The 26,594-nt window shown below is 57.7% G+C and overlaps 2 protein-coding genes across 4 annotated transcripts in view; one reads left to right on the top strand and one right to left on the bottom strand.

Annotated features, from left to right (window-relative positions):
• The window catches only part of KIRREL3 (kirre like nephrin family adhesion molecule 3), an 82,639-nt gene extending 57,741 nt beyond the window's left edge, over positions 1 to 24,898 (top strand). The window contains exons 4-15 of the mRNA XM_089915899.1: positions 700 to 805; positions 5,827 to 5,975; positions 7,415 to 7,542; positions 8,640 to 8,766; positions 12,180 to 12,280; positions 14,254 to 14,596; positions 15,754 to 15,789; positions 16,101 to 16,193; positions 18,791 to 18,943; positions 19,012 to 19,119; positions 21,169 to 21,278; positions 24,842 to 24,898. Of these exons, the coding sequence (XP_089772025.1) occupies positions 700 to 805; positions 5,827 to 5,975; positions 7,415 to 7,542; positions 8,640 to 8,766; positions 12,180 to 12,280; positions 14,254 to 14,596; positions 15,754 to 15,789; positions 16,101 to 16,193; positions 18,791 to 18,943; positions 19,012 to 19,119; positions 21,169 to 21,278; positions 24,842 to 24,898 (1,511 nt within the window). The remainder of the gene's footprint in view (positions 1 to 699; positions 806 to 5,826; positions 5,976 to 7,414; positions 7,543 to 8,639; positions 8,767 to 12,179; positions 12,281 to 14,253; positions 14,597 to 15,753; positions 15,790 to 16,100; positions 16,194 to 18,790; positions 18,944 to 19,011; positions 19,120 to 21,168; positions 21,279 to 24,841) is intronic.
• The window catches only part of ST3GAL4 (ST3 beta-galactoside alpha-2,3-sialyltransferase 4), a 48,022-nt gene continuing 41,017 nt past the window's right edge, over positions 19,590 to 26,594 (bottom strand). For all 3 annotated transcript variants that reach the window (XR_016393949.1, XR_016393950.1, XM_089915793.1), the window contains one exon: positions 19,590 to 25,061. Coding sequence is in view for 1 of the 3 variants with exons in the window: in XM_089915793.1 (XP_089771919.1) it covers positions 25,008 to 25,061 (54 nt within the window). In the remaining 2 variants the exon portion in view is untranslated. The remainder of the gene's footprint in view (positions 25,062 to 26,594) is intronic.

Genomic DNA, 26,594 nt, shown 5'->3' with positions numbered 1-26,594 from the left:
CCCCTCCCTTCGGCACGGATCTGTGTGTCCCTGTGTCTCCCTGTCTCTCTCCCCCTCTCTGACTTCTGTCTCCTCTACCTCCGACCATTTCGCACTTCAGAGCTGGGCTTCTCCTCATGTTGAGTGAGAAAGACGAGCCCAGCCTGGGGAGCTGAGGGCTGGGTGACACCAGTCAGCACTCAGCAGAGATGATTAGGTGGATGAAAGGGTGTAAATGCCACTTTCAAGGCAACAGATGCACCAGAACCTTTACACAAAGAGACACGAAACAGATACTTCAGAGACAGAAAGTTAGTATTTAAAGGGGCTTAGTGTCCACATCCCCCTCTGGCCTCTGCACCCCCTCTTCCCACCTCTCCTTTCTGCAGTGGTTTGTTCTCCCAAAGCTGGAAGGTGGACAGTACGCTCTGAGGCCCAGGCAGCCCTGCTCCCTGGCTGACCGTTCGTTTAAACACCGGCCTTGAATCCACAGCGGGAGCCCTGACCCCACCGCCAGACGGCCTGAAATCCGGCACTTCCAGGGAGGGAGGGAGCCCCCTGCCAAGGCCCCCAACTTTCTGGGGACCCCCAGGGGAGTGGCTGCTCTGGGGGTCCCAGGTGGTGGAATCACTGGCCTTTACCCTCATGTTCTCCTGGGGATTCAGCCCCCAAACCGTGAATGCAGCTCCCCACCTGCAAGGACACCTCTTCTCTCTGCAGACCCCCCACTTGTCAACCTGTCGGTGGAGCCACAGCCAGTGCTGGAGGACAACGTGGTCACGTTTCACTGCTCTGCAAAGGCCAACCCTGCCGTCACCCAGTACAGGTAAGAGCCCTGCTGGGGAGGCCCACACCGTGGCGCCCTGCACACCCCTCCTTGTCACAGGGGCATCACCTGTGGTCCTGGGCATCCAGCACGGTGCCTGGTCCACTGTGGGTGTCCTCAGCACACCCGTTCACCCCTGGCCAGGTGGACTTCTCCTTTCCTTCATGAGCACACACTCCCCTCCTCTGAGGCAGAAGATTTCACTCCTTCTGTTTGAACAGCTTGTTTACCCCTTATTTCTGAAAGGAGGGAAAGAGGCTCAGGGAAAAAAAGCTGAAACAGCCATGAGAACGAGCATGATCAATCAGCATCTGGATTCTAGTCCTGTGCTCACCAAACCGTTCTCCTGGGGGCGTCGGGTCTCCGGGGCAGCCAGCCCTGAGCGGCGGGTACCCAGAATCCGTCATACCCACCGCCCCTGTGCAGCCTTTGCTCACCACACTGATAAACGCATCACTTCTTTGTGCATGCCTGTCTTTCCCTGTTGACTGAGCTTCTTGAAGGCGGGCCCGCAGTTTGGTCACCTAACAGCTCTCAGTGGAGCACTTGTGTGGCAGGCACTCGGCGCTCCAGGACATTAGCTCGCAGACTCCGTAAACACGTAGAGCAGCCCCTCTGGGCACCCTCCTGCCCGGGCACCATCACCACCCAAGACTTCCAGACACAGAGTGGCCTCAGAGGTGCTCCGGGGGCTGACTCAGACACTCCCCTCCTTGAGGCATCTGTGCAACTCACCATAGCCCTCACTCTGCCCCGTCCCTTCCCCCAGCCCACACCTGATGGAAGAGCCTGGTGTCGCCTCCACTGTCGAGATGGGCTATGAAGCCCCAGCATGAGCCAGTGCCAGGAATGCTGATGGTCCCAGACTAGGAAACAAGCCTGCCAGTGGGAGTGGAGGACAGGGGAGACGAGAGGCAGTGCGGCCCCAGAGGGCAGAACTCGAGGAAGTGGGCCAAAGAGGCAGCCAGAGATTCGGGCTGGACATAGGTGGTGCCCCCTGCAGTGCGGATAATTAACGCTGGAACCGGAGACCAGGAAAGGCTCAGAGTCTTTATCCTTGAGAATATTTTTAAGTAGGATGAAAACTCATCTGTCCTGTCGATCTAACCAGTCACTGGGCTAGAGGCAGGAGAAAGAGCAGACGGCCTTCAGGCTCCCTGGAGTCCTACAGCCCCTTAGGTCCAGGGGGCAGGTCTGGTTTGACTGGGACAAGTGACAAAGGTGCAGAAGGAGATGCCCAAAGAGTCTCTGTTTTTTTTCTGAGCTTCCACCCTGTACCTGCAAGACCTGGGCTCCATCGACAGGTGGGCTTCTCTCTGTTGTCTGCTCTCTGCTCACAAGCACTAAACACCAGGCACCATCTGCCCAGAAAAGACCTCTAATGCCAGTTTCCCTGGGCAGCCCTTCTCTCCCACTGACCCCCCGGGCAGGCACACCCACATTCACCCTCACATCGTTGACAATAATAAGGTATAAATCTCCGTATGGAGAGGTCATCAGAAAGCAAATGTGGCAAGATACTAACAACTGGTGGATCTAGGTGAAGGGAATATGGCAGGTACTTGGGCCATTCTGGTGACTTTTCTATAACTACAAAGTTATATTTAGCTTCCTAACTAAAAAGTGAATGAGCCAGGACGTGCAGGTTTCCCCAGGCTCTGGGCACCTGTGGTTCCCCTCCATCCGCATCCTTCCCTGCAGCTCAGAGCCTGGGTCAGCTCATCACACACAGAGGAGGAGCCAGAGGTTCAGGCAGGGCCCCTGCAGATACGCACCTGTCCTTACTTGCCACCTTTCCTCCTGAGCTTCCGATTAGCCACAGGCCCCAAAAAGGCTTTGGTGCAAATCAGGCTCCCTCCAGGACTCCAGAGGCTCTCAGGGAGCCCTTCTGGGCTCCAGAAAAATGTGGGAGAGCTGGGGTGGCCCGGGAGGAAGGGGGTGCAGGGGCCATGGCAAGCGGAGGCAGACGTCTGTGCCCACCCCCAACTGGCTCAGCCCCTTGGCCTCAGGAAGGGCTCACCCAGCAGGCAGATGGTCCTTCTAGACGTGGTGTTGGGATCCGAGAGGAAAAGCCTTGAGCAAATCTTGGCACGTAAGCACATCGATTTTTCCCAGCTGACTTTGACAAGACTAAGGGGTCTTTTTTTCTTAACTTCCTTTGGTCTTGATTGCTTCCTCCTGTTCCGCATAAGAGGCTGTAATCTTGGAAATTAGAGATATGCCCTCGTCCGCCCCAGCACCCAGCAAGGGGCCCTGGGAGGGTGGGGGGGGCAGGGGAGCCCCTCCAGCTGGATTCAGCGGTCACTTCGGCTGCCGCACTGGACCAGCGGCCCCGGGGCGAGCAGAGCAGGCCCACACACACCTGAAGCGCATCTCTTCCGGCCTCTCTGCTCCCCTCTGAGGCTTTCAGGGCCACCCCACCCGGGCAGGTGACAGGGCGGGTCCCACCGCCCAGAGTGGAAGGCAGGGTTATTGAGAACAGCCTGTCAGCCTTGACACACCAGCCTCCCGATTGTGTGATATAAATAATTAATCCTCTTACATTCGCTCTTGCCAAATTAGACATTGATTGGGAAAGGTTTAATCTGACGCCTGTTTCGAGGCGGTGACAGCAGCAGTGGCAGCAGGGGCGTAGGTGGGTGGTGGGAGAGGGAAGGGACAGGAGGAAAGAGGAGAAGGAGGAAGTGAAGCTGGAAAACAGAAGAGAGATGGGAGGCGAGACGGGAGCGGGCGGGACTTGCATCCCGGCTCCCCCCTGGTCGTGTGACCAGCTGCTTCAGTGAGTGGTTTGAGCTGCTGGAAGGGATGCCTACGAGGGACTTTCTGGTGCGGGAGGGGAATAAACATGGGGAAGAGAAAGACTGGCTGAGTGGGATGTGAGCAGGGCACTGTGGGGCGCCCCCCAAGGCTCAGCCCCACAGCTGGCCTCCTGTGGCCCTGGGAGAAGATGGCCTAAGACTTCCTTCTGCCCCCCCTTCACCTCCAAGGTGGAGACGGGCCCTGGGGGCTGAGAGCCGCAGCCACACAGCCATCCGGCATCCCTGAAGTCTCCCTTCTTTGGCTCTGAGAGGGCAGGCCAGCCTGCTCTGGGGAAGAGGAGACCCGTGTGGCCTGGATCACTGGGCTCCGGTCCTGAGGATGCCCCAGCAGCTCTGAGATCCTCAGGGCCCCAGTGGTGGAGCTTTCACCCTTCTTACACTATGAGAGGCCCCAGACAGGTGGGGAGAAAGCCCCCTTTGCCCCAGGAACCCCCCGATAATGGAAGAGGACTGCCCAGCAGAGCCTGCTCGCTGGGGCCAAGCCCACCCCTGTCCCAGCATCTGGAGCTGTGGGCAGGCAAGAGCAAGGGTCCGGGCAGGGCAGGAGGGGCTCACCCGCCTCCCCCCAGCCCAGCCAGCTGCCTGCCCCACCCCTCAGCATCCCACCGCCTAAATCTTCACTGCAGCAGGGTAGACGGAGTAGGGGCTGGACACCGACCCCCGACCGTGTGTCTGGGACTGAACTCAGCCACCCCAGGCGGGAGCTGTACCTGACTATTAAGTCTGGTCATTAAATTAAAGTTAGAGATTGAAATGATTCATGAATAATTCATAATAGTTTGTCGGGAAGCTCCTTCGGCTCTCGGGGAGCTATGGTTTGCTCTGTTGTTAAACTATAATTGTTATTATTAATTGTCTTCTTAATAACGACCCGATGTTAATTTGAGATAATGACCACATGGTGCCAGCCTGATGCTCCCTGCTGTGCCGGGAGACGGGCAGCCTCCGGCCAGACGGGCAGGCTGAGTGGGGGCCGGTGGAGGGAAGGGCAGGAAGGGCAGGAGACGGGCCTCTGCGGCCCCAGGGTAACGACTACAGGGCCAAGGTACCTGCCCAGCTCTGGTAAAGACATGCACCCCAAAACAGGCCTGAGCCACAGTAGGAAGAGCCTGGTCGGAAGTTCTGTGAGTTTTAAGAAGTCTTATCCACAACAGGAGTAAAGCAGGGGAAGCTCTGAACTCTCTCTCCTGAGGCATCTGTAAGGAAACCCCAGCCGCAGGCACACAGGCACACACCCCCCTGGCCGCACTGCCCCACAGGTAGCAGGCTGCCCAGCTACCAGTCCAACGCGGTGATCACCGCCCCTGAGCCGGGTCCGAGACACAGATCAGCCAATTGGCCCAGCAAAGAAGTCAGCACAGCTGTCTTCCCATCCCCCCTCCCCCGCCCCCATCAAACCAGTGCAGATGGAGCCCAGGCCTCTGAGGGGCGGAGCCTGGGTGGGAGGCAGAGGCTGGGCAGGAAAAAGAGCAAGTGCCATGGGGGAGGCTGAAAGGGCTTTCAGAGAGAGAGGGACACCATGAGGGGACCGCCCCCCGCAGGGACAGGGGTCAGGACAGGGGGGACGGAGAGAGCTGACCGAGTTGGGGAGGGAGCAGTCAGGACCACTGCTCACACCTCTCCATCAGCTTCTCGCCTCGTCTGGAAATCAAGCTTCCTGAGCCCCACGCGTGTGTACACACGTGTACGTGTGCGTGCGCACAGGAGTGCACGCGTGTATGGGCACACACCATTAGACCTGGGCCCCTTCGGTCATGGATTTGGCTTCCTTCTTTTCCAATGTGGCCCAGGACGGTCCCCCGCCACCCCCGAGAGAGCTCAGAGCAGCAAGAGGGCCAAGCGGTTTGGGGACTGACAGCTGGGTTAGCCATCACCTGGCCAGCCAGGTGCGCTGACCCACTGAATAGTCAACCCACCTCCCTCCAGAATAACCCACTAGTCGAGTGCTGCCGGCTGCCTGGTGACCCACGGACCAGAAACCACTGCCCCCGTCACCAACCCCACACCCCTAGCCCTGGGAGTAACCCCTCTGCAGAGGGTTCCCCTGAGGGACCGCTCGGAGGCCTGCCCCACGCCGCCCCTCCCTGGGCCTCGTTTTTCTGCGGGATGGATGCGTCCGGCTCCCAGAGAGAAGAGCCCCCCGGGCGGGAAGGACGCCCTCGCCACCGGAGGTCCACATCAGCCCGGGTGCCTGCGTTGCAGGTGGGCCAAGCGGGGCCAGATCATCAAGGAAGCCTCCGGGGAGGTGTACCGGACCACCGTGGACTACACGTACTTCTCAGAGCCCATCTCCTGTGAGGCGACCAATGCCCTGGGCAGCACCAACGTCAGCCGCAATGTCGACGTCTATTGTGAGTGGCTGTTTAGGGCCTCCCGGGCACACGGGCACTGGCTGGGCGCTGCTCGCGGCAGGCGGAACCGCCGTGGCCTCGTTGCACGTGACAGAAGAGTGCCTCAGAGGCTCGTAATCCGTGCGCTTTACGAAAAGCTTCCCTCATGTTTATCTCGACCCTCATAGTCACCGAGGGAGGGGACTTCCCTGGCGGTCCAGTGGTTAGGACCCTGCACATTCACTGCCAAGGGCGCGGGTTCAATCCCTGGTCAGAGAGCTAAGATCCCACAAGCCAGGCGGCGTGGCCAAAAAAAAAAAAAAAAAATCACCCAGGGAGGCTGGACTTCTTATTCCCAGTACCCAGATGAGGGGATGGAGGCCCAAGGTCACGCAGCGAGCAAGTGGCAGAATGAGGACTGAAAAGGGTCCGCCTCTCATCAGGGGCTCCCCCTCTTCCCCAGTGGCCAGGAAGGGACCCTCGGGGAAACAGCCCACAGCTGTGTTCACAGCGTTGAACATCAGCTCATCCACTGCCCTTTACAGATTTAGAAGCACTTTTGCAAACTTTATGCCTGACCGCCCCCTCGCCCGTCCGGGCCTCAGCAGAAAGTGCTATGACTCCCTTTTTGCACCAAGGGACTCATCTGGGTCTCCTGACCCTGATTTCACACCTTCTGCTCCCTGAAAACAGCTGTCTGCACACCCTCCCGTCACCACCCCTGAAACCCCAGGGCTGCACCCACTCTGGGAAGCAAGGCTTGGCCTGCAGGGCACTCGGGTTAGGGCGGGTGTAGGGCAACAGGGCCAAAGGCCACCTGCTTCGTGGATTGAAAAGGAGGTGGGGCGGGGCTGGACTAGAGAGTAACCTGGGAGGGCGGCCGGTGCGGGGGGGCACCTCCAGGGGGCCTGGCCTCCCCACTCCTTATCTCAGAGCCCTGCAGTGGCCCTGCGGGGCCCTGGGTGGGCCCAGGGAGCTGGGCCAGACGCACAGGTACCTTGACTCCCGGTCACGAGGCTGAGGCCTGCAGGAGGTGGCCAGTTGACTTGAAGGCAGACACAGAGAGATTCTGGGGTGGGGGAAGGACCCTCTGCCCCCACACTGGGGTCCGGGGGGCTTCCTGGGACCAGGACAGAGGGAACGGGATGGGAGAGCCCTTGGGGGCAAGTCCAGGCAGAAATTGGACCAGAGCCGCTTTTCGGGGCTGGTGCTGCCTACCCCCATGGTGGGCCCGAGGGAGGCTGGGCTGGGGGAGAGGGGTCTCCTCCTTACTGCCCAGACCCGGGCCCAGACCGGTAGAGGACTGACGCGGAACGGAAGGGAATGGGCCGGAGCGGAGGGACGTGGCACCAGTGGTTCCCCCTCCCCCAACCAGAATGGGGGAGGGGAGGCAGCAGCAAGGAGGGTCCCCAGAGCTCCCAGCCCACGAGAGCCCTGTCTCCTCCTTCCTCGCATCGCAGTCGGGCCCAGAATGACCACGGAACCCCAATCCCTGCTCGTGGATCTGGGCTCCGACGCCGTCTTCAGCTGCGCCTGGACAGGCAACCCGTCGCTGACCATCGTCTGGATGAAGCGGGGCTCTGGCGTGGTGAGTCCGCAGCTCAGACCCTGGAGGGCCCTGGAGGGGTGCGGGGTCCACAGTCCAGGAGGGAACTGCCTCCCGTGGCCCCTCTCACTCTTAGGTTGGGGACGTTAGCCTCCCATGTAAACTGAAGGACGGAAGGCCCCAGAAGGAGGAGAGGGAACCCCAGGTACCCACACGTACCCACCTTGGGTCTAAACACATTCAGCCAGTGCAGTTCTGCTTTATCCTGAGCCTTATAAGAAAAGCAGGTGGTCACCAAGATGCTGGGGCGAAAAGTCACTAGAAAGGCTTTTTAGCTTGCCCCAAATAGTTGTTACCCTTTAACTTTGGGGTTAAGCCTTGCTTTCTTCCTGTGTTCCTCTTTTAAAGCGTATGTGTTCTTTAGTGTGCCTAGGAGTTTCAGACATCCCTCCTCCCAGGAGGACCAGTGAGAGCCTTGGGCAGGGAAGCAGGGGGAGAAGCAGCAGAAAAGTGACTTCTGTGTGCCAAACACTGCACTGTCCTCTGAGTGTCACTGCCCCCATTACAGGGATCAGGAAAGAGCCTCCGAGAAGATAATTAACACCCCAAGCCACACAAGTAGGCACCGCTGAAGCCGGAACTCCCACTCAGAGCAGCTGTTGCCAAAGCCTGTTTTCTTTTCAACACGCCAAACCTCATCCCAAAGGGATATTGCAGATGACTCAGGAAGCCAGACCTGGGACCCTCAGGGACGCTCAGCTGCAGGATAGCTTCACCCCCGGCCAGCCTGGTACAGGCTGGCCGACAGACCCCCTGGATGAGGAAGCCCTGGGGGCCCCAGCCAGGGAGGGCCCCTCCTTCTCTCTCACCCCACCCCTTTGCATTCCCACCCTTCAGGGCTGCCGCTGGGGCAGAGCATCTTCAGCCTCACGGGGTGCTCTGGGCCGTGGGCTCCCGCACCCGACAGCCCGCCGGGCACACTGTGTAAGAAGACTTCTGGCTCCCACCCCACCCCCTGTTGTTGCTGAGATGCTGGAGACCGTGTACCCTGCCACCCGGCCTGCCTCTCAGCCTTTCTGGTTCTGAGACAGAGAGCGTGGCCCCTGCCCTCGGGGTCTGACCCTCCCCACTCCTCCTAGGTCCTGAGCAATGAGAAGACCCTGACCCTCAAAACCGTCCGCCAGGAGGACGCGGGGAAGTACGTGTGCCGAGCTGTGGTGCCCCGGGTAGGGGCCGGGGAGCGAGAGGTGACCCTAACTGTCAATGGTAAGACCCCACTCGTGCCAGGGCAGGGCTGGAAGGGGGCCAAGAGGGTCCCTTGTGTTGCCCCAAGGGGCACACGTGGGTTCTGGGCCTCACATCCACCTCCAACTGTGGGTCCATAGTGATTACATCCACCTGTTCCAGTCCGTGTCAGAGCCCAGCCCTAGGATGACAAAGGACCTGGGTGGTTCTCTGGTCACCTCCCTCCTCTGTGTTCCTTCTAAGGGGTCTCATCCCTAAAAGTGATGGCTGATGAATTTATTCCTGGCCTGGAAAAAGGGTCCGAGAGCTACTGGGCAACCAACATAGATCCCATATCTACCCTTTGTCCATGACCTTGGCCCTGGCAGAGAATTTAAGGGGGCATCTCTGTGACTCCTTGTCTGCCTCCTCCCATTTTTAGAGCCATTCAGTGAGGAAGACCTGCCACCATCCCCACAGGGCCAAGTTCATGGGGGTCCCCTGAGGGCAGGGAACTTGTCTTATTATACGTAATAAGATCACCACAGCAGGAGAGTATTGCCATCTCTCTCCAAGAACACAGTGTGAGTTACCAGATGACTGGTACATGAGACATTTAGGGGACGGGGCCTGGTTGATGGGATGTAGAAGGTCACAGAGAAGCTGGGACCTAGCTCAGGTCAGACCCGAGAAGGCTGTGGCACCAGGATGGAAATTCGATGTCCCTGCCTTTATGTGTGCTTGGGCCACGCCGGCAACCGACGCTGCTGGTCTGAGAGGGTGAGTATGCTAAGACAGCTCCCTCTGTGTTTCGAAACATCCTCCTTCCGCTGGGTTTCGGTTTCCTTGTGAGGCCTCTGCTCCCGCATAGTCTGTCTCCCGATCAAGGCTCTGAGCCCCAAGAGGAACCAAGCCACAGACCCATGTCTGTAGGGCCTCTGCTTCCTGTTCCAGACCAGGGCCCTAGTGAGGGGCTGAGCCAGGGTCCAGAAATCAGCCCAGGTGGCGCACAGCTTCCTCTAGTCTCCGCTTTGCTAGAAACTAAAACCAGCTTGGTGCTGTCCCCATGAGCCAGCCCCTCTCCATCTCTTTCTTTGCCTCCCCCCTCCCCAAGAGTCGTGGCAGCCCCAGAGGGAGGGTGAATCTGCTCAGACCCCGGAGCCGTCTGTCCAGGGCAGATCCCTGACTCGGAAGCCTTCCTGCCTTTCCTACGTGTCCCCAGGACGCCACCAATAAATTGGCGCTGCAGGGCTAAAAATAACAGCATCTGATCGCACCTCCATGTATCCATGGCAACGTGGGCTGCAGCCTTTTCCTGCCGGCTCCAGTGTCTGACACTCAGCTCAGGCGCTAGGCCCTGGTGAAATCAGCGACCTCCCCAGCTGCCCGCCACCCGCTCTGGGAGGGCGCTGGGAGTCGTGCTGGCCCATGACTACGGCCAGCTCCGCTCCGATGGTCCTGTCACCAGCCGGGCTGGGGACCCTCAGACTCACGTGTGGCCCCCGGGGTCCCCAAGCCTGAAGCTTTTAAATGAGCATCCTCATTTCTGGGGAAAACGCGATGGATAAAGGAAGGACTAAAATCCGTTGTCACTTTAGACTTTCAAGCATTTCCCAACAGGGATTCAAAGCGGTTTCTTGAGGAGGGAACGCACACCTCAAAGGGACATTCCTCTTGGATGGGACACCCCAGCCTGGGCCCTGGTGTCTATCCAGGGTTTAATCTGCACTCTCCAGGGTCGTTCTTTCCAACCCCCGCCTATGCCTCCAATCCTCTGACACAAGCTCCCCTAGGCTGCTAGGAAGAGAAACACCCAAGAGATTGGAGTGAAGGGAGGAGGCAGTTTGCTTGTTTCTGAATGAGGGTCATCATGCCCTGAGGCAGGAGGATGCAGGAAGTGGCCCACAGAGAGGAGCCTGCCAGCCGGCACATGCGTGGACTTGGGAATGGACTTGTCTATACCTGTGTCTGGAGAATAGGTGGGGAGGGGTGGTGAAGCCCTTTGGGCAGGCCTGGACTAGGCTGAAGGAATCAACACTATGAACAAATCCAAAATGAGATGAGGTTCTCATCAAAATGCATCCCGGCCGGGAGATGACTGCTGGCCATCGCCCTTTGGGGAATAAACTGGCCCATGATTTGGCTCAAACCCGGGATTTGCAGGAAGGGGGAGATAAACCATACTACTGCTGTGTCCGGACTCTCGCACCCCCATCTACCCTTACCCCGATTCCTGTTTTCTTTTAAGAAGCCCTTAAATGTGTGTGCATTTACCTGATCGTTTTAGAACAGCTAATGACACCGCCCCCCCCCACACCCCAGGGAAATCCTAGCTCCTGGGAAGTGAAGGGGAAAAGGTTTTACAGGATCATCGCTTTCAGCCCGGCAGCAAAACAAAGCGCCAACCAAGGTCCTAAAACATGAAGCCCTCCTGCCTTTTGGCCAAAGGCTTCTTGCAGCTAAGGTTCCTAAGAGAGGAACTCTGAAGGCCCCCTGAGGGTGGAAGCCCTTATCTCGAGGGTCCCTCATGTCTGCCTCTCCCATCTCCAAGACGTTTCCCTTCCCAGCCTAAATGCAGTCATTTGGGTTAGTTAACAGGCAGAACTGGACAGGAAGCACTGCTGGAATCCTGGTGGACCCTCCAGGCTGTCCGAGGTGGTAAATGAGCCAGGTGTCCCCAGAGACATCCATAAACATGACCCATACACGCACGCACGCCCGGGCGGGATAGGATAATGTCGGGGTCAGCTTTGGAGCTGTGGTCCCACCTGGGTTGTCCAGGTATGTATGTGGCGTGCAAAGCGATGAACTAAGGGATCTCCTGAGACACATGTGAGATGAAGTCTGTGAAGGTGCCAGCCCAAGCCATGTATGCCAGGTGGGTGGGGGAGGGGGGGTGATTCCCCGCTTCCCCGCTTCGTGGAGGAACATCTTTTACTTCCCTTCCTGCCTGGTTTTCCTGTCCTGCCGAGGACACCGGTTTGTTAGGCAAGCGCGCCCTCTACTGGAGATACAAGGGAATGGTTTGAAATCCAACAGCTGGCTGAGGCGGAGGTGACCTTACAGTCCTTCCTCCCTGACACCTCCCCCACTCCCTTCGCAGGTGTACCGCCTCCTTCATAAAGGTTTCCCCACCTGCCGGGTAGAGTTCTTCTCTCCTGTGAAGTCGGTTAGCACTTTGCCTGGTGCTCACCTCCCCACCTCCTGTGACAGCTCTTGATGTCTCTGGGCGTCCTGACTTAGAGGCACTCACTCACAATCCCTTGAGACGTTTATGACTGAAGCCTCATCTATCTCTGAGTCCCCTGCCTCTCCCTTCACCTTGCATATACAGGCCTCCAGTAACTGTTTGCTGAACGACTGAATGAATGTATAAACTTCTGAACTTGCCAAGAGGGGCCCAGCCAGTGCCCACCCCCTCCCAAATCCCTGATGTGATGCTGTCTCCCCAACAGGACCCCCCATCATCTCCAGCACCCAGACCCAGCACGCCCTCCACGGGGAGAAGGGCCAAATCAAGTGCTTCATCCGGAGCACGCCGCCACCCGACCGCATCGTGAGTGCCCCGGGGCGAGCAGGGAGGGCCAGTGGCACGGCCTCCAGGCTGGGCAGCCTGGCGGGTCATCTGTGCCTGCAGCCGCTCCACCATCCAGCTGGTCATTCTTGCCTCTGCATTGCCTTTCCCCGTTGGGTAAAACTATTCCTGCCTTGTGTCTCTTGGAAAGGCATCACGAAGACAAAAATCATGGGCAGTCTCCTTTCTCAGGACAGGCTGTGCTCCTCGCCCGCGGGTGTATTTAACTCTTCTCTGCCTCTCAGCTGTGTGCCAACACAAATGGTTCCGACCAAATTCTGCATCTTGGGGGCAGAGGGCAAGTGAGGGCAGCAGAAGGGAAAACACGATTTCTTACCTTTCCTGGGTTCAAGGCCAGCCTTTAGCAAAATCGTAAATAGGATGCAGCTTATAGTCAGCAGACCTCTCTCTGCGCCTCCACAACCCTCCTCTGCTTTGATGCCCATGGAGAGCGCTGCCCCAGTTAGCAAGTTTTCCCTCTGAAAGCATCACTCCATTCTCCCCGCCCCTCCCTCAAAACCCTTGTCCCCGCAGTGCAGCTTGGGCCGCCTGACTGGCTCACATGTAGCCCTCCCAGGTATTTGCATTTGTAGAAGTGGGGGTCTCCCACCCAGGTTCCGCTGACACTGGTAGAAGCTGGGGCGGGAAAACAGAGAGGTGAGCATCTCCCCGCACTGTTGGGTGTCGGGGGAGGGGTGGAGACACTGTTGTCTGCAAGCCCAGTGCCCAGGCGGTCCTGCCGAAAGGCCGCCCAGGTCAAGTTCACAGGGCAGTCTCACCTTTCCCCAGGGCGGCAGCACCTGAAGGGGCGTGGGAGGCACACGCCAACAGCTAAGGTGTCACCCTGTAGATGGAGACCTTGTTAGAGCACTGGTGCGTTACACACTTCCTCAGGCATTCAGTTCATTCACTGTCTGAGTCACACAAAAATGGCAAGGGTCCACGCGTAGAACTAATGCCTACGCCTCCCTCTTCCCTTCACTCTAATCTTTTTAAAGTGTAAGTGTAACACGTGCTGGTGTCGATAATATCCTGTTCACTACTGAGCCTATTCACACTGTCTTCCTCTTCGTGGAAATGGAACTCTAGGCCAGGGGTTCTCAACCTGGGCGGTTCTGCCCCCAGGGGACATTTGGCGACACCTGGAGACATTGTAGGGTGCAGCTAAACACCCCACAGAGCCCAGGGCAACACGGTGGGGCAGGCGGTGACAGTGTACGGGAAAGGGCTCTGAGAAGAGGTAAACGCTCACCGGCCGAAACCAAGCTGCACTAAGGTTCTCACAAACGCAGCTCTCAGAGCGTAACGTTTGTACAAAGACACGCACAAAGTAACCAAACCAGACTCAGTCAGCCTGGGGCTGGCCTTCACCACCATCTGTCAGGGGCCCCAGCTGACGGAGGGGCTCCCATCGCCGCCCCAGAGCCCCTGCTTGCCTGGGAATATGTTCCAGCAAAAAGCCGCGTAAGGCCCCGTGTCGATGGAAATACCCTCTGAGGTGGCCCAGCCTCTGTGTGTGTACGTGTGTGTGTGCTACGTGTGGGGCGGTAGGTGTACCCGTGTTGTGACATGTGTGTGTGCTGTGTGCACACGTGTCTGTGCTGTGTGTTGGGACATGGGCGTACTTGTGTGTACACATGTTGGCACTGTGGGTGGGGCGGTAGGTGTACCCGTGTCGTGATGTGTGTGTGCGCACACGTGTCTATGCTGTGTGTTGTGACGTAGGCGTACTTGCGTGTGCACGTGTTGGCACTGTGGGTGGGACGGTAGGTGTACCCGTGATGTGGCGTGTGTTTGCGGGCGCTGAGCTGTGCGCGCACGTGTTGTGGCGTGCGCGTCGACCTGTGCCGTGTGGCGGTGAGCGTGAGCGCGGGCCTGGCAGCGTCCGCCCGGGAGCAGGGAGGCAGCACGACGGCCCGGGCAGGATGTCCTCCCAATTCTGTGCACCTGGGCAGGCCTGGTCCTGGAAGGAGAACGTGCTGGAGTCGGGGACATCGGGCCGCTACACGGTGGAGACGGTCAGCACCGAGGAGGGCGTCATCTCCACGCTGACCATCAGCAACATCGTGCGGGCCGATTTCCAGACCATCTACAACTGCACCGCCTGGAACAGCTTCGGCTCCGACACGGAGATCATCCGGCTCAAGGAGCAAGGTGGGGCTGCCAGAGCCACGGACCGCGGCCTCTCCCCGCAAGGGCAGGGCCCAAGCAAGGTCCTCCGGGGCCCTGGGGGGACAGAGCGCCTGCACTTGCGGGCGGGCCGGAGGCCCTTCCTCACCTGCCACACAGCCGCTGCCGGTCAGCCAGGCCCCCCGAGCCCAGGGGCACTGGCCTGCTCCAGAGCAAGCAGGAGGACAGCTGCCCAGGTGCTGGCCCCTCAGGAGGCGCCACGTTGACTAAAGGCCCTGGCTTCCCTGCTCTCAGCGGTTCCCTGGGGCCCTTTGGGGGCATGATCTCTGAGCAGTGTCCCCACGGGGATGCACCAGGATGCGCGTATTGGGGAACCTGGCCCAGCCCATTAAGCCAAAAAGCCAGTCCAGTTGCCCCAAACCCGAGGGTGCCCGTGCTAAGCTAAGGAGTGGCACTTGAGCTGTCCAATCCCTGGTGTGCAGGGGACTGGCCTCAGGCTGCCTGCAGCTCCCCATGGGGACACAGGAGACACTTGGAGCACTGTGCTCTGAAGGAGACCCCAGCCAGCAGGGCAGCGCCGGGCAGAAGGGCTCAGAGCTCGGAAGGACTCAGGCTCGGAGGGCGGGGGTCTCAGAGGGGCATGGAGGGGGTTCCAGAGAAATGAGGCAGCCAGCCAGTGGCACACCAGGTCCTGAGATGGGCTGCAGATCTAGCCCCTTGGCCAGCGGGGGTTAGTCCAAGACAGACAGGAACAGTCCAGGGGGCCTCGGCCCTGGCAGTCTCCGACCCCTCCAAGCTTAAGGCCCACCCACAGGCTGTCAGGCCTTGGAAGAGATCCTGGGCCAAGCAGGTGGTCTCAGCTGGGCCCCTGGGGCCGCAGTGCTACCCTGTGGATCACGCATTGCTCCCAACACCTCTTCCCTAATAAGTGCTGCTTTGCTAATGCTTTGCGCATAATTTGCATAATATCATCGACACATCATCCCAACCCTCCCAGTCCACCATTGCTTCCCCTCCGCGTCTTCCCCTCAGTGCCCCACCCCTCCACCCGCCCCTTAGTGTTCTCACCCCCCCTCCTCAGAGCCAACTCCCACCCCAGCCTTGACCTCTCTCTCTGGTCCCACCTGTCTGGAGTCCCTAAGTCAGTCTGAACGAACTCCGGGTTCGGTTCGGCCAGGCCGGATCTGTGGGGCATCCTGGAGATGTGATGCAGGAGGGAGCCCCCAACCACCCCAGACCCTCCAGAGGGCCGCCCCCGCTCCCATTCCCACCCCACCCTGGCCAGCCAGGCCCTGGCTGTGGACTCTTGCTTTATTTCCAAACAGGTTCGGAAATGAAGTCGGGAGCCGGGCTGGAAGCAGGTACGAAGGAGACATGAGACTCCCCGGGATGGGGGAAGGGGCTGCTGGGCTAGAGTGGGAGGGAGCCCAAAGTGTGGGTCGGGAGGCCAGGGCAGCCGCTAACTTCTCTGCCCTCCCCCATCTTGAGGCTTTAGTGCAGTCAGAGCAGCAGGGAGAGAGCCTCCAGGCAGCACGGGTCTAGAGACCCCGAGACCTGTCTCCGTTGTTGCTGCCCCCCCGCAGGCTCCTGGCAGCCCAGGGCACTTGCTCCTCCCCCGTCTTTCCTCCTACCCCTCCTCTTCTGAAGCCCTGACTCCTCCCCCTGGGGTCAGCTCACCCCCACCTGACTCCGCTTCTCACCATCATCACCAGCTTGGCCATCGCTTCCAAGAACACCTGGGCCGCCCAGCCCGGCTGTGGCCTGCGTAATCCATGCTGACCCCGTGCTTTCTGCTGGCTGGCTCCTTCCCGCACTCCTGCATTCCCCGTGGAGCTGTCATCTCACCACCGGGCTGAGGCCGCTGGGCAGTGCCTCTCTCCCCGGGGATTTGGCAGCAAAAGGGGTCACCAGGCTCCCTGGGTTGAGTTGCTCTCTCTTGGGACCCCACAGGAGACAACTGCCCCCCACCCTCCAGGGAGAAACCCAGAAAAGAGAATCAGGACATGGCAAGCCAGACCCTACAGGGTCGGCAAAGGCCATGACGAAGATGAGGGGCCCCCTGCCCTAGTTCTCCCGCCACACCAGCCCAGGAGGCGCTTCAGCAAGTCCCTGGTGGGTCCCGCTCAGCCCCTCCCCTCTGGGCAGGCGGCCCCTTAAAGAGCAACAGGCCAGGCACAGGCCAGCTCAAGGCGGGCACACAATATCAACTCCTGCTGTGTTCTCCCTGACGCCCCTCAGGGCCACTCCTGGTGCTGAGCTGGTGTCACCCTCTGTCTCCATCTCTTCTGTGCCTGCACCCTGGGTCCCCCGCCCAGGACCCTCTCCCTCTGCCCCCACCCACCCACTCAGGACAGTCCTCCAGATAAGATGGCTACCACCACAACCTCCCAGCTGTTAACAACTTAAGGAAATGCAGACGCCAGAGGCACAGCTGCCTTAGATACCGCTTCCCTGGTTCTCTGGTTTCACAGACCTTGAGGCCCAGAGAGGTTAAGGACCCTTCCACCGTCATCCTTTGGCTCTGAGCTCAGCTGAGACAAGACCCGAGTTTTCCAAGGAAATGCCCTAGGAATCTCGGAGAAACTGAATTCAACTCAAATCAATAAAATTCAAAAGCATGGAAGCAACGAACTTCCAACGCAGCTTTCCTTTCCTAGAGAAATTCAAACCTAGAGACAGGGCCGTCTCAGTGTCAGAGCAAGCCCGCAGGGCTGGCGAGGTCAAGTCCATTGTCTCACCCCTGACTGTTGAGACCAGCCCAAACGCCTTCCATTTTCAGTCCCCGAGTGTTTGTCGCACCCACCTCCTCCCCGTCGCCTCCCGTGCGCCCCCTACAGGGGTCTCGGGCTCCAGTAGGCAGGTGATGAATGCACCAGTGTGCCAGTCCTGGGCTGGAAGGAGAGCCCCAGCCTGACGGCCAACACTGCCAACCGTTGGACACGCGCTCCTTCCGGGAGAGGGACCACACCCCCTCCCAGCAGCATCTCCAGGGGCCAGGGTCTGCGGGGTTCTTCCTTTCTTTTGCTCTTTAAAGAAAACGACAGTGAGAGGCGAGAGGCCAACCTCCAGCTCAGGACCGATACCTGGAGTCCCCAGTCATCCACACTGAGAGCGTGGGGTAGGGGCAGCAGCTGAGTCTCAAAAAGGAACTTTCCTATCCTTGTATCTGCTGCGGTCCTCCTTCCCACACAGACACGAGGGCAAAGGCTGGGATCGGTTTGGGTGCCAGGCTCTGTGCCAGCCTTTACCTGCCTGCATTCACCCATCTAAACCCCAGACGCGCCCCTGAGGCAGGCACTGTAATTATCCTATTTTACAGATAAAGAAAAGAGAGGGTAAAGTACGTTGCTCTGGGCTGTACAGAGGATGTGAGATTTGTAGGATGCCATGGGACGCAGTGTGTGGAGCTGGGCAGGATGAGGGGGGCAGATAAGAGGAGACGTGGATTTGCACTGGCTCTACTGTAGCTGTGTGTCCTTAACCAAGTCACTTGACTTCCCTGGACCTCAAGGTTTCCATCTATAAATGGGAGGCTTGGACTCTCTGAGCCCTAAGCTCTCCTGCCCCTGCATTCTCTAGTTCTAACCCCCCATGGACTACTCAGGGTCCCACATCATATGCTCAGGCCCCCTCTGCAGACACAGAAGGGTCAGGACTGTCTGGAAGAGCGCCCACCCCAGCCTAACATCACCCTCCCCACCCCCATCTCTACTTGGCTAGGGCAGGAGACAGAGTACAGGAACTCAGCAGGGAGGGAAGCTTTGCCTAGCTGGAGTTCCAGGTGCCTCTCTGGCGGGGTGGGGTGCCGGGATTCCTGCCCAGAGGACTGGCCCAGGAGAGGAGGGGGCAGGACTGGGCATCTCTCCTTAAAGAGGTGGGGGGAAGGACTTCCCTGGCGGTCCAGTGGTTAGGACTCCGCGCTTCCACTGCAGGGGGCACAGGTTCGATCCCTGGTTGGGGAAGTGCATGCCATGCAGCGCGACCAAAACAAAACAAAAAAAAAGAGGTGGAGGGAGCTGTGATCCTGCCCTCCGGCCCCTAAGACGTGGCCCCTGGCTGTTACCACCTGTGATGCCCAGGTCCGGAGGGGAAGCTGCCTCAGACCTGAAAACTCTCTAAAAGCTGCTTGTCCATTGTCCACCCTCTGCACCTGGGAAAGGGAAGCGAAGGAAAAAGCGAAGCGAACAAACAGCGGCAGTGACCCTGGTCATTTTCCAAAGAAAAGCCAGGACTTAACGACTCTCCTGGTGTATCACCTCGGAGAGCTCAGCGTACCAACCTTGCCTCTCACCTCCCACGCTCCCCTCCCCTCCCTGTGTCTGCGTGCCTCTCTGCCCCCACCACTGCTGCCATCTTTCCCAGGTCTGCCCGCCCTCTCCGCCACACCGTGTCCCGCCCGAGCTGACCCCTGTTGGACTGTGCCCGCGCCTGCGCAGGCCCCTGTGGCCTTTCCCAGGAGCGCCCACGCGCCGTGGTCTGGCCCCAGCTCGGCAGGGGCTGCGCCCGAGGAGCTGGGTGAGATCTGGGGGGAGAGAGCGGGCTGCCCCAGCTCCCTCATCAGCCTGCTTGCTTCTCTCCCACAGAGGCTGTGCCGATGGCCGTCATCATCGGGGTGGCCGTAGGAGCTGGCGTGGCCTTCCTCGTCCTTCTGGCAACCATTGTGGCCTTCTGCTGTGCCCGCTCCCAGAGAAGTACGGGAGGGAGACCCGGGAGCTCAGGGAGGGGGGCAGAGAAAAAGGCCAGCTTAGACTGCCCCGGAGTAAAAGCAGGAGTACAGCGAGCAGGGGCCCTACCAGTGCTGTGAGCTGCTGGGGCAGGGATGGGCCTCACGCATCTTTTCACATGCAGCGCTTTGCTCGGCATCTGCTACAGAGCGGGCGCTCCACTGCTGCTGAGCTGGACAGAAGTGAACTTCATGCAGCAGGGCCGTCAGCTAGCACCTCAAATTGAACATACATAGCACTCTCCACCCATCGGGAACTGTACTGAAACCCGGGGGTGGGGGGGTGGGGGGAGGTGATCTTTGCCCTCCAAGATCTGCTAGTCGAACCAGAAAAGCAGGCCACCCACACAGGAAAAAAAAAAGGGGGGTTCAGGGAATTGCTTTGGGGGGACTCCTAAAGGTCTTTTAGTTGTTAGCCATAAAGTGCTGGTGTTGCGCTTTTTTTTTTTTTTTAACATCTTTATTGGAGTATAATTGCTTTACAATGGTGTGTTAGTTTCTGCTGTATAACAAAGTGAATCAGTTATACATATACATATATTCCCATATTCCCTTCCTCTTGCGTCTCCCTCCCTCCCACCCTCCCTATCCCACCCCTCCAGGCGGTCACAAAGCACCGAGCTGATCTCCCTGTGCTATGCGGCTGCTTCCCACTAGCTATCTATTTTACGTTTGGTAGTGTATATATGTCCATGCCTCTCTCTCGCTTTGTCACAGCTTACCCTTCCCCCTCCCTGTATCCTCAAGTCCATTCTCTAGTAGGTCTGTGTCTTTATTCCCATCTTACCCCTAGGTTCTTCATGACCTTTTTTTTTTTTCTTAGATTCCATATATATGTGTTAGCATACGGTATTTGGTTTTCTCTTTCTGACTTACTTCACTCTGTATGACAGTCTCTAGGTCCATCCACCTCACTATAAATAACTCAGTTTTGTTCCTTTTTATGGCTGAGTAATATTCCGTCGTATATATGTGCCACGTCTTCTTTATGCATTCCTCTGTCGATGGACACTTAGGTTGCTTCCATGTCCTGGCTATTGTAAATAGAGCTGCAGTGATGCACTCTTCACTCGTGTGTGCCTGGAGTCTCCGTCCTGGGCGTAGCTCTGAACTTACGTCTGCTAGACAGACACGTGGAAGGGTAAATGGGAGGGTGGAGACGGTGGGAACAATAGAGACTGTCTTGTGGTCCCGCCTCTTCGACCCCGTGACCCTGGGCAAGCCACAGCCACTCCAGGGCTCGGTTCTCTCCTGTGTAATAGCAAGGGGCCGGCTGATGTGACTTCCAGGGCCCCACCCGGCTCTGACATTCTATGAGCGGAAGGCACAAAAAGAATAATCAGTGTAAGCCTGCTCCTCCCTCTGCTTGGCAGCCTTCACATGTTGAAAGAAAGTTGCCTGTGTCCTCCCCTCCAAGCTGAGCAGCCTTGCTCTCTTGAGGGCCCCCAGTGATGCGGTCTCAGGCCCTCCCTCACCACCCGCTCAGTGGACATCATGGGGGAGCATATTTCAGCAGGAGTTTTCTAACAGAGCTCTCCAGGTATAAACCGGCTTCTTCCTCTAGAAGCCGTAAGCTCTCCATTACGGAAGCTGGACCACTAGTGCAGGGACGTTTCTGCTTTGGGTGGGAGGTTGACCATGGGATCTCAAGGTCCTTTCTAACAGATGTGTGATTCTCTGAACGGAGAGATCAGAGCCTGGTAGAGTAGGTCAGGGAAGACTTCTAGAAGGAGGTGAGAATTTAGTAGGATGACCAGGTGGCCGAATGGTTGGGGATGACCACCCATGCCACGGGAGAGGCAGGGAAAGCCTGAGGGTCGTGCAACCAGGAGCCAGCAGAGAAAGTACTCTGAGGTCCCAACAGCCCACGGCACGTCCAGACAGGTTCTATTACCAGGTGGGCCCTGAAACTGCTGAGTTCAGGGGCTGGAGGGGAGGGGAGAGCTTGACATCTCAGGCCCTAATGCCTGAGATGACAACTGATTCTGTCGTCTACACTTTCCTATTTTATGGCCAGATCTCAAAGGTGTCGTGTCAGCCAGGAATGACATCCGGGTAGAGATTGTCCACAAGGAGCCTGCCTCTGGCCGGGAGGCTGAGGAACCGCCCACCATCAAGCAGCGGATGGTGAGAATGCCATCTTATCCCCGCCCCGCCCCGACCTCTGCGCCCTGAAGCTCCCAGAACCAGAGGCTTCCTGATGCTCTAGATGCTCCTGACAAGCAGAGCATCAGGCAAGATGTGCTTCCCCCCCCATAACAGGCCAGGCACCTACAGGCAGACCTAGGAGACACTGTGGGTTGGGTTCCAGACCGCAATAAAGCTAGTCACGTGGAATTTTTGGTTTCCCAGTACATGCAGAAGTTACATTTACACTATATACTGTAGTCTATTAAGTGTGCAATAGCATTATGTCTTTAAAAAGGTACCTATCTTAATTAAAAAATACGTTATTGCTAAAAGCTGGTAACCGTCATCTGAGCCTTCAGTGAATAGTAACATCAAAGATCACTGATCACAGGGACGGTCCAGTGGTTAAGACTCTGCGCTTCCACTGCAGGGGGCGCGGGATCCCACGTGCCGTGAGGCGTGGCCAAAAAGAAAAAAAAAACCAAAAAGATCACTGATCACAGATCCCCGTAACAAAGACGATAATAATGACAAAGTCTTAAATTCTCAAGAATTACCAAAATGTGACATAGAGACACAAAGCGAGCCGCAGATGCTCTTGGGAAAATGGTGCCAAAGGACTTGTCCTCTGCAGGGTTGCCACAAGCCTTGGATTTATAAAAAATGAAATATTTGTGAAGCGCAATAAAATGAAGCGTGCTCGCATTCTCAGCCAACAAAGATTTATTGTGTGTCTACTATATTGTGCTTGGGGTTCTCGGAGACTCAAAGGCATCTAAGATGCAGTCCCAGCTTTCAAGGGACCCATTGTCCAGTAGGGAGAGAAGATGTGTATAATTGCCGTAAGATGTTGTGATATAACATATAATCCTCCACACATAGATATATTATCAACATCCAGTACATGCCCTGCTCCCCCCATCTCCCCAGAAGTCTGCAACAAGCATAGGCTCCTCTTTGGGGACTGGATAGCTTTAAACTCATAATTTCTCCAGCAACCCCAAGGCCGCTTCTCCTCCCGAGCCCCCTCGATGGACCGTCACCCATCCATCTGTCCAAACAAAATCCCGGAAAACTCTGGTGCCTACTGTGTCACGGTTATAATATGTTGGAGTAGCAGCTGCAAGCAGGTCGGTCAAGAGCATGGGCCTCTCTGTGCTTCAGTCTCCTCTTCTAGGATAGGATGAAGGTCATGGTACATGGGGTCGGGGTGAGGGCTCAGTGGATGAACCCCTGAAGAGGCTGGAGCCAGTGGAACACAGTGAGGGCTCAAGGAACGGTCGCTATTTGCTTTGCTGTGAAATCACCTGTTTCCTTATCTGTCTCCACTAGATGGTGAGCAAGCTGCCTTACTCATCCCTGTGTCCCCAGAGCCTTCCACGTTCCCTGGCAGATGCTCACCAACGTTTAGTGAATTGAAATGACGTTTTCTCTGCTGCTCTTCTTCTATCCAGTTGATTTTCAGGTCCCGACAATTCCACTTCAGAATCTTTTCAGAGCTGTGCCCCTGCCTCTTCTCCACTATAACTCCTAAGTGCAGGCCTCACCACGGCTCCCCTGATCGATGACGGCATCCTCCCAAGTGGTCCCACATTCTAATCTTTCACCACTTTACTCTCCACCCTCCAGAGTCCCACAAAGGGTCCTTCTAAGATGCAAATCTGATCCTGTTACCGTCCTACTTAAAGACCCTCGGTGGCTCCAGATCTACCTGATATTCCAGCACCAGGCGGGTCATCAAGACCCTTCAGCAGGAAGCGGCTTCCGGCCTGTCCAGCCCCATCTTCCTGCCAAATGCATCCAGCCCTCCAACGCCCCAGAGAACTTGCAGTTCCCAGCCCTTGAGTCTTTTATACCTCGGAGGCTTTGCACTGCTCTTCCCTCGGCCTGTTGATTTTGTCTGTTGAATTTCACATTCTCCTTCGAGAGTCAGCTCAAATGTCACCTCCTCCACAATCTTCCAGGCTTGCCCCACCATGGCTGGCAGAGCTATGCACTTCCTGGTGCTCTCCCCAAACACTCTGCATGTTCCTCTTTCATAGTGCATTTCTCTAATTACACGTCAGCCTCCCCAAGTATCCCAGCGTTCCTCAGAGACAAAGGGACAAATGTCTACTTCGCCCAGACCTAACATAGTGTCTGACACAGATGAACGGTCAGTCCAGACCTGGGCAGGAATGGACGTCTCTGTTGATGAGATTGATTGAGTCTAGTGTGAAAGTACCCACGCCTGTCCTTCATCCCCTGGGGACCTTGCATTCCCTCTCACTGGGATATTCTGACTGCCTCTGACTGTTTCCACACCATTCTCCAGTCCAGACCCTCAGGGAAGGGGTGGGGGTCACTCAGTGGTCAGTTAAGAGTGGGAGATAAGAAGAACCCGCTGAGGGCTCCCCTTGGAGAGACCTTCGTCCAGCCACTCCCTTCACCCCCGGCACCGATACAGCCCCAACACTGAGGAGAGGCGGGCTGAGAAGCTGAATCTGGTGGAAGAGAAGAACTCAATCCAGATAGAGCCACAGCATTTACTGGAAAATGAAAAAAGCAGCATTAGTGGGGAAGTGACAGGATGGAAGCACGCTGGCTGATTCTGTGGGGCTCCAAAAAGAGATCAGGAAAGTGAGTCACAAGGGAGAAGACACAGCCCAGTTCTGAGAGTGGGTGGGAACCTGGCCCAGATCATGTCATGTGCAGAAGGGATACATGGGAAGAACATTCTGTGCCACAGGACAAGAACCACTGTGGCTGTTCACATTCATTAATAACCCCACTGTGTGCCAAGTGTGCTTTACTTTTCACCTTAAGTCTAATTATTTTTTTAATTTCCAGTAATTTAGCGCCATGCCACTTCATTCATTCATCTGACATAAACATAACAATTGTGACAGTCCTACTGTATGGCACGCACCACGCCGGGCACCGGCAAATCAAAGAATGAATAAAACACAATTAAATATGATTCCACTCCGGAAGGATTTTGGTCGATGACCACAGTGTGTAAGGCGCTGCACCAGGTGTGCTGGAGAACCAAAGAGAAACAGGAAATGATCTTGTCCCCAGGCTCTCTGGCCTCTGTTCGGGAAGATAACTTCGAATAATCTAAGTCCTTGCTGTGAATGGCAGGTGAGGAGGCCCTAGTTGCCAGCACCTCAGAGGTAGTTATTCACTGATTCCTTCTCAAGGCCGTCATGAAGCCTAGCCCCGCTGAGGAGCTGCGGGCCCCGAGCCCTGCCCAGACGTTCTGCAGTTATTTATCTACAAGCCCAGCTCCCTGATGAGCATAGCTGTTCTGTAATGTCTCCTGACCTCTGTTTGCCTGGCCCTGAGCACAATGCCTGGCCTGAAGTCAATAAAGGCTCACTGAATTGAACCGAATCAAAGCAAGATCTCTGGAGGAGATAACCCTAGCCCACGGGAAGGAAGACGATGGGTCTTAGAGACCTGCCCTGCACCCACCCACCCACCTCTCTGTCTCCGGCTCTCAGGAGGGGTGGGGCTAGGGGTCCAAGAACAACAGTGAGATCTGGAATCTCCTCCAGGCTCTTGTCACCTGCCTCCAGGGGCCAGGCAGCGAGAGGTGGCGGGGAGGGGAGGCGCAGATGGCAAGCATCTTCTGAGCGCATTTCTCCGGCTTTTCCTTGGGGGAAGTGGACGATTAGCCCACCTCCTACCCACTGAGCAGCGATTTCTGGGTTGTAGATGGACCGGGGTGAATTCCAGCAAGACTCAGTCCTGAAGCAGCTGGAGGTGCTCAAAGAAGAGGAGAAGGAGTTTCAGAACCTGAAGGTAAGAAGGGCCCCGGGTTATGACATGCCTGGTCTTCAGCTCTGACGACCCAGGCCCCAGATCCAGGCACAGATAGAAGGGACAGTCCCCCACAAAGGCACCTGCTCTCTCGCCCCAACACCAAGGGGCTGAGAGAGTTAAGGTTGAGCTCTCACGGTTCTCCCCTCCCACGACCTCCTCACCAATAACGTTTTTAATACCGTTTCCAAGTTCCGGACTAAAACAAAAAACAATGAAAGCCTGGCTTTCACATGGCCTTGAGCTGCCCTGAAATAACAAAACGTACCGGTCAAGACCCCACTTGAACACCTGCCAGCATCCTGCCCAGGCTGACCCGACCGACCGACGCCCCCCCCCCCCAACGCCTCTCCCGCCGTCCCCTTCCTCCTGTCTGTCCCTGGCCCTCCCCATGGACGGCGGGACTGGCTCCCGTCCGGTGCTGTGACGCCGCCTTCCCCCCGGCCCCCCAGGACCCCACCAATGGCTACTACAGCGTCAACACCTTCAAGGAGCACCACTCGACCCCCGCCATCTCGCTGTCCGGCTGCCAGCCGGACCTGCGCCCCGCGGGCAAGCAGCGAGTGCCCACGGGCATGTCCTTCACCAACATCTACAGCACGCTGAGCGGCCAGGGCCGCCTCTACGACTACGGGCAGAGGTTCGTGCTGGGCACGGGCAGCTCATCCATCGAGCTCTGCGAGCGGGAGTTCCAGCGGGGCTCGCTCAGCGACAGCAGCTCCTTCCTGGACACGCAGTGTGACAGCAGCGTCAGCAGCAGCGGCAAGCAGGACGGCTACGTGCAGTTCGATAAGGCGAGCAAGGCCTCGGCCTCCTCCTCCCACCATTCCCAGTCCTCTTCCCAGAACTCCGACCCCAGCCGGCCCCTGCAGCGGCGGATGCAGACTCACGTCTGAGGATCCCGGGCCGGGGAGGGCGGGGCCTCGGCCTGGCTCTGCAGAGACTTTGCAGAGGACCCCGGAAGCAGCCCCGATCAAGCACAAATGCGGGCCCAGCTGCAGGGCATCGGGGCGTGGAGGTGGGGACGTGGTCAGAGGATGCCGCTGAGCGCTGTGTGCTCCGTGCTGGCCGCCCCGGGCCCCCGGCCCTTTCCTGGCGGCCCCTCCTCTACCTGCCCCTCCCACAGGCTCCAGAGGCAGCTATAACTCTGCTTTCATGAAACTGCCGTCCATGCTCCGTCCACGCTTCGGAGGAGCTCTGCCCCTTGCCGCCCTCAAGCCCTCCCCCGAGTCCCACCGTGCCTGTGCTCCTGTACGGCCCCGGGGAGCAGGGCGTCAAGTGCTTGCCGGCACGGAGCTGCCCCAGAGACCTCAGCGCCCCCTGCCCCTCCTGGTCCAGACTTCAGAGGCTGAGAAGCCAGAACGGCCCTGGCTGACACACTGGCCCGGAGCCCACCCCCAGTTTGTTCGGTGTTTTGTGTCCATACTCGTACAGTTCTGTCCTTGGACTGGATGCCTCTCAACTCTGAGGTGGGACTGGCCCAATCAGAGACTGGTGTCTGGGAGGGAG

Source organism: Delphinapterus leucas, chromosome 7 (assembly GCF_059928025.1).
Source record: "Delphinapterus leucas isolate spDelLeu-1000000601 "Yukka" chromosome 7, BTC_Dleu_Yukka2, whole genome shotgun sequence".
Lineage (NCBI taxonomy): Eukaryota > Metazoa > Chordata > Mammalia > Artiodactyla > Monodontidae > Delphinapterus > Delphinapterus leucas.
This window is presented reverse-complemented; position numbering and strand designations above follow the sequence as displayed.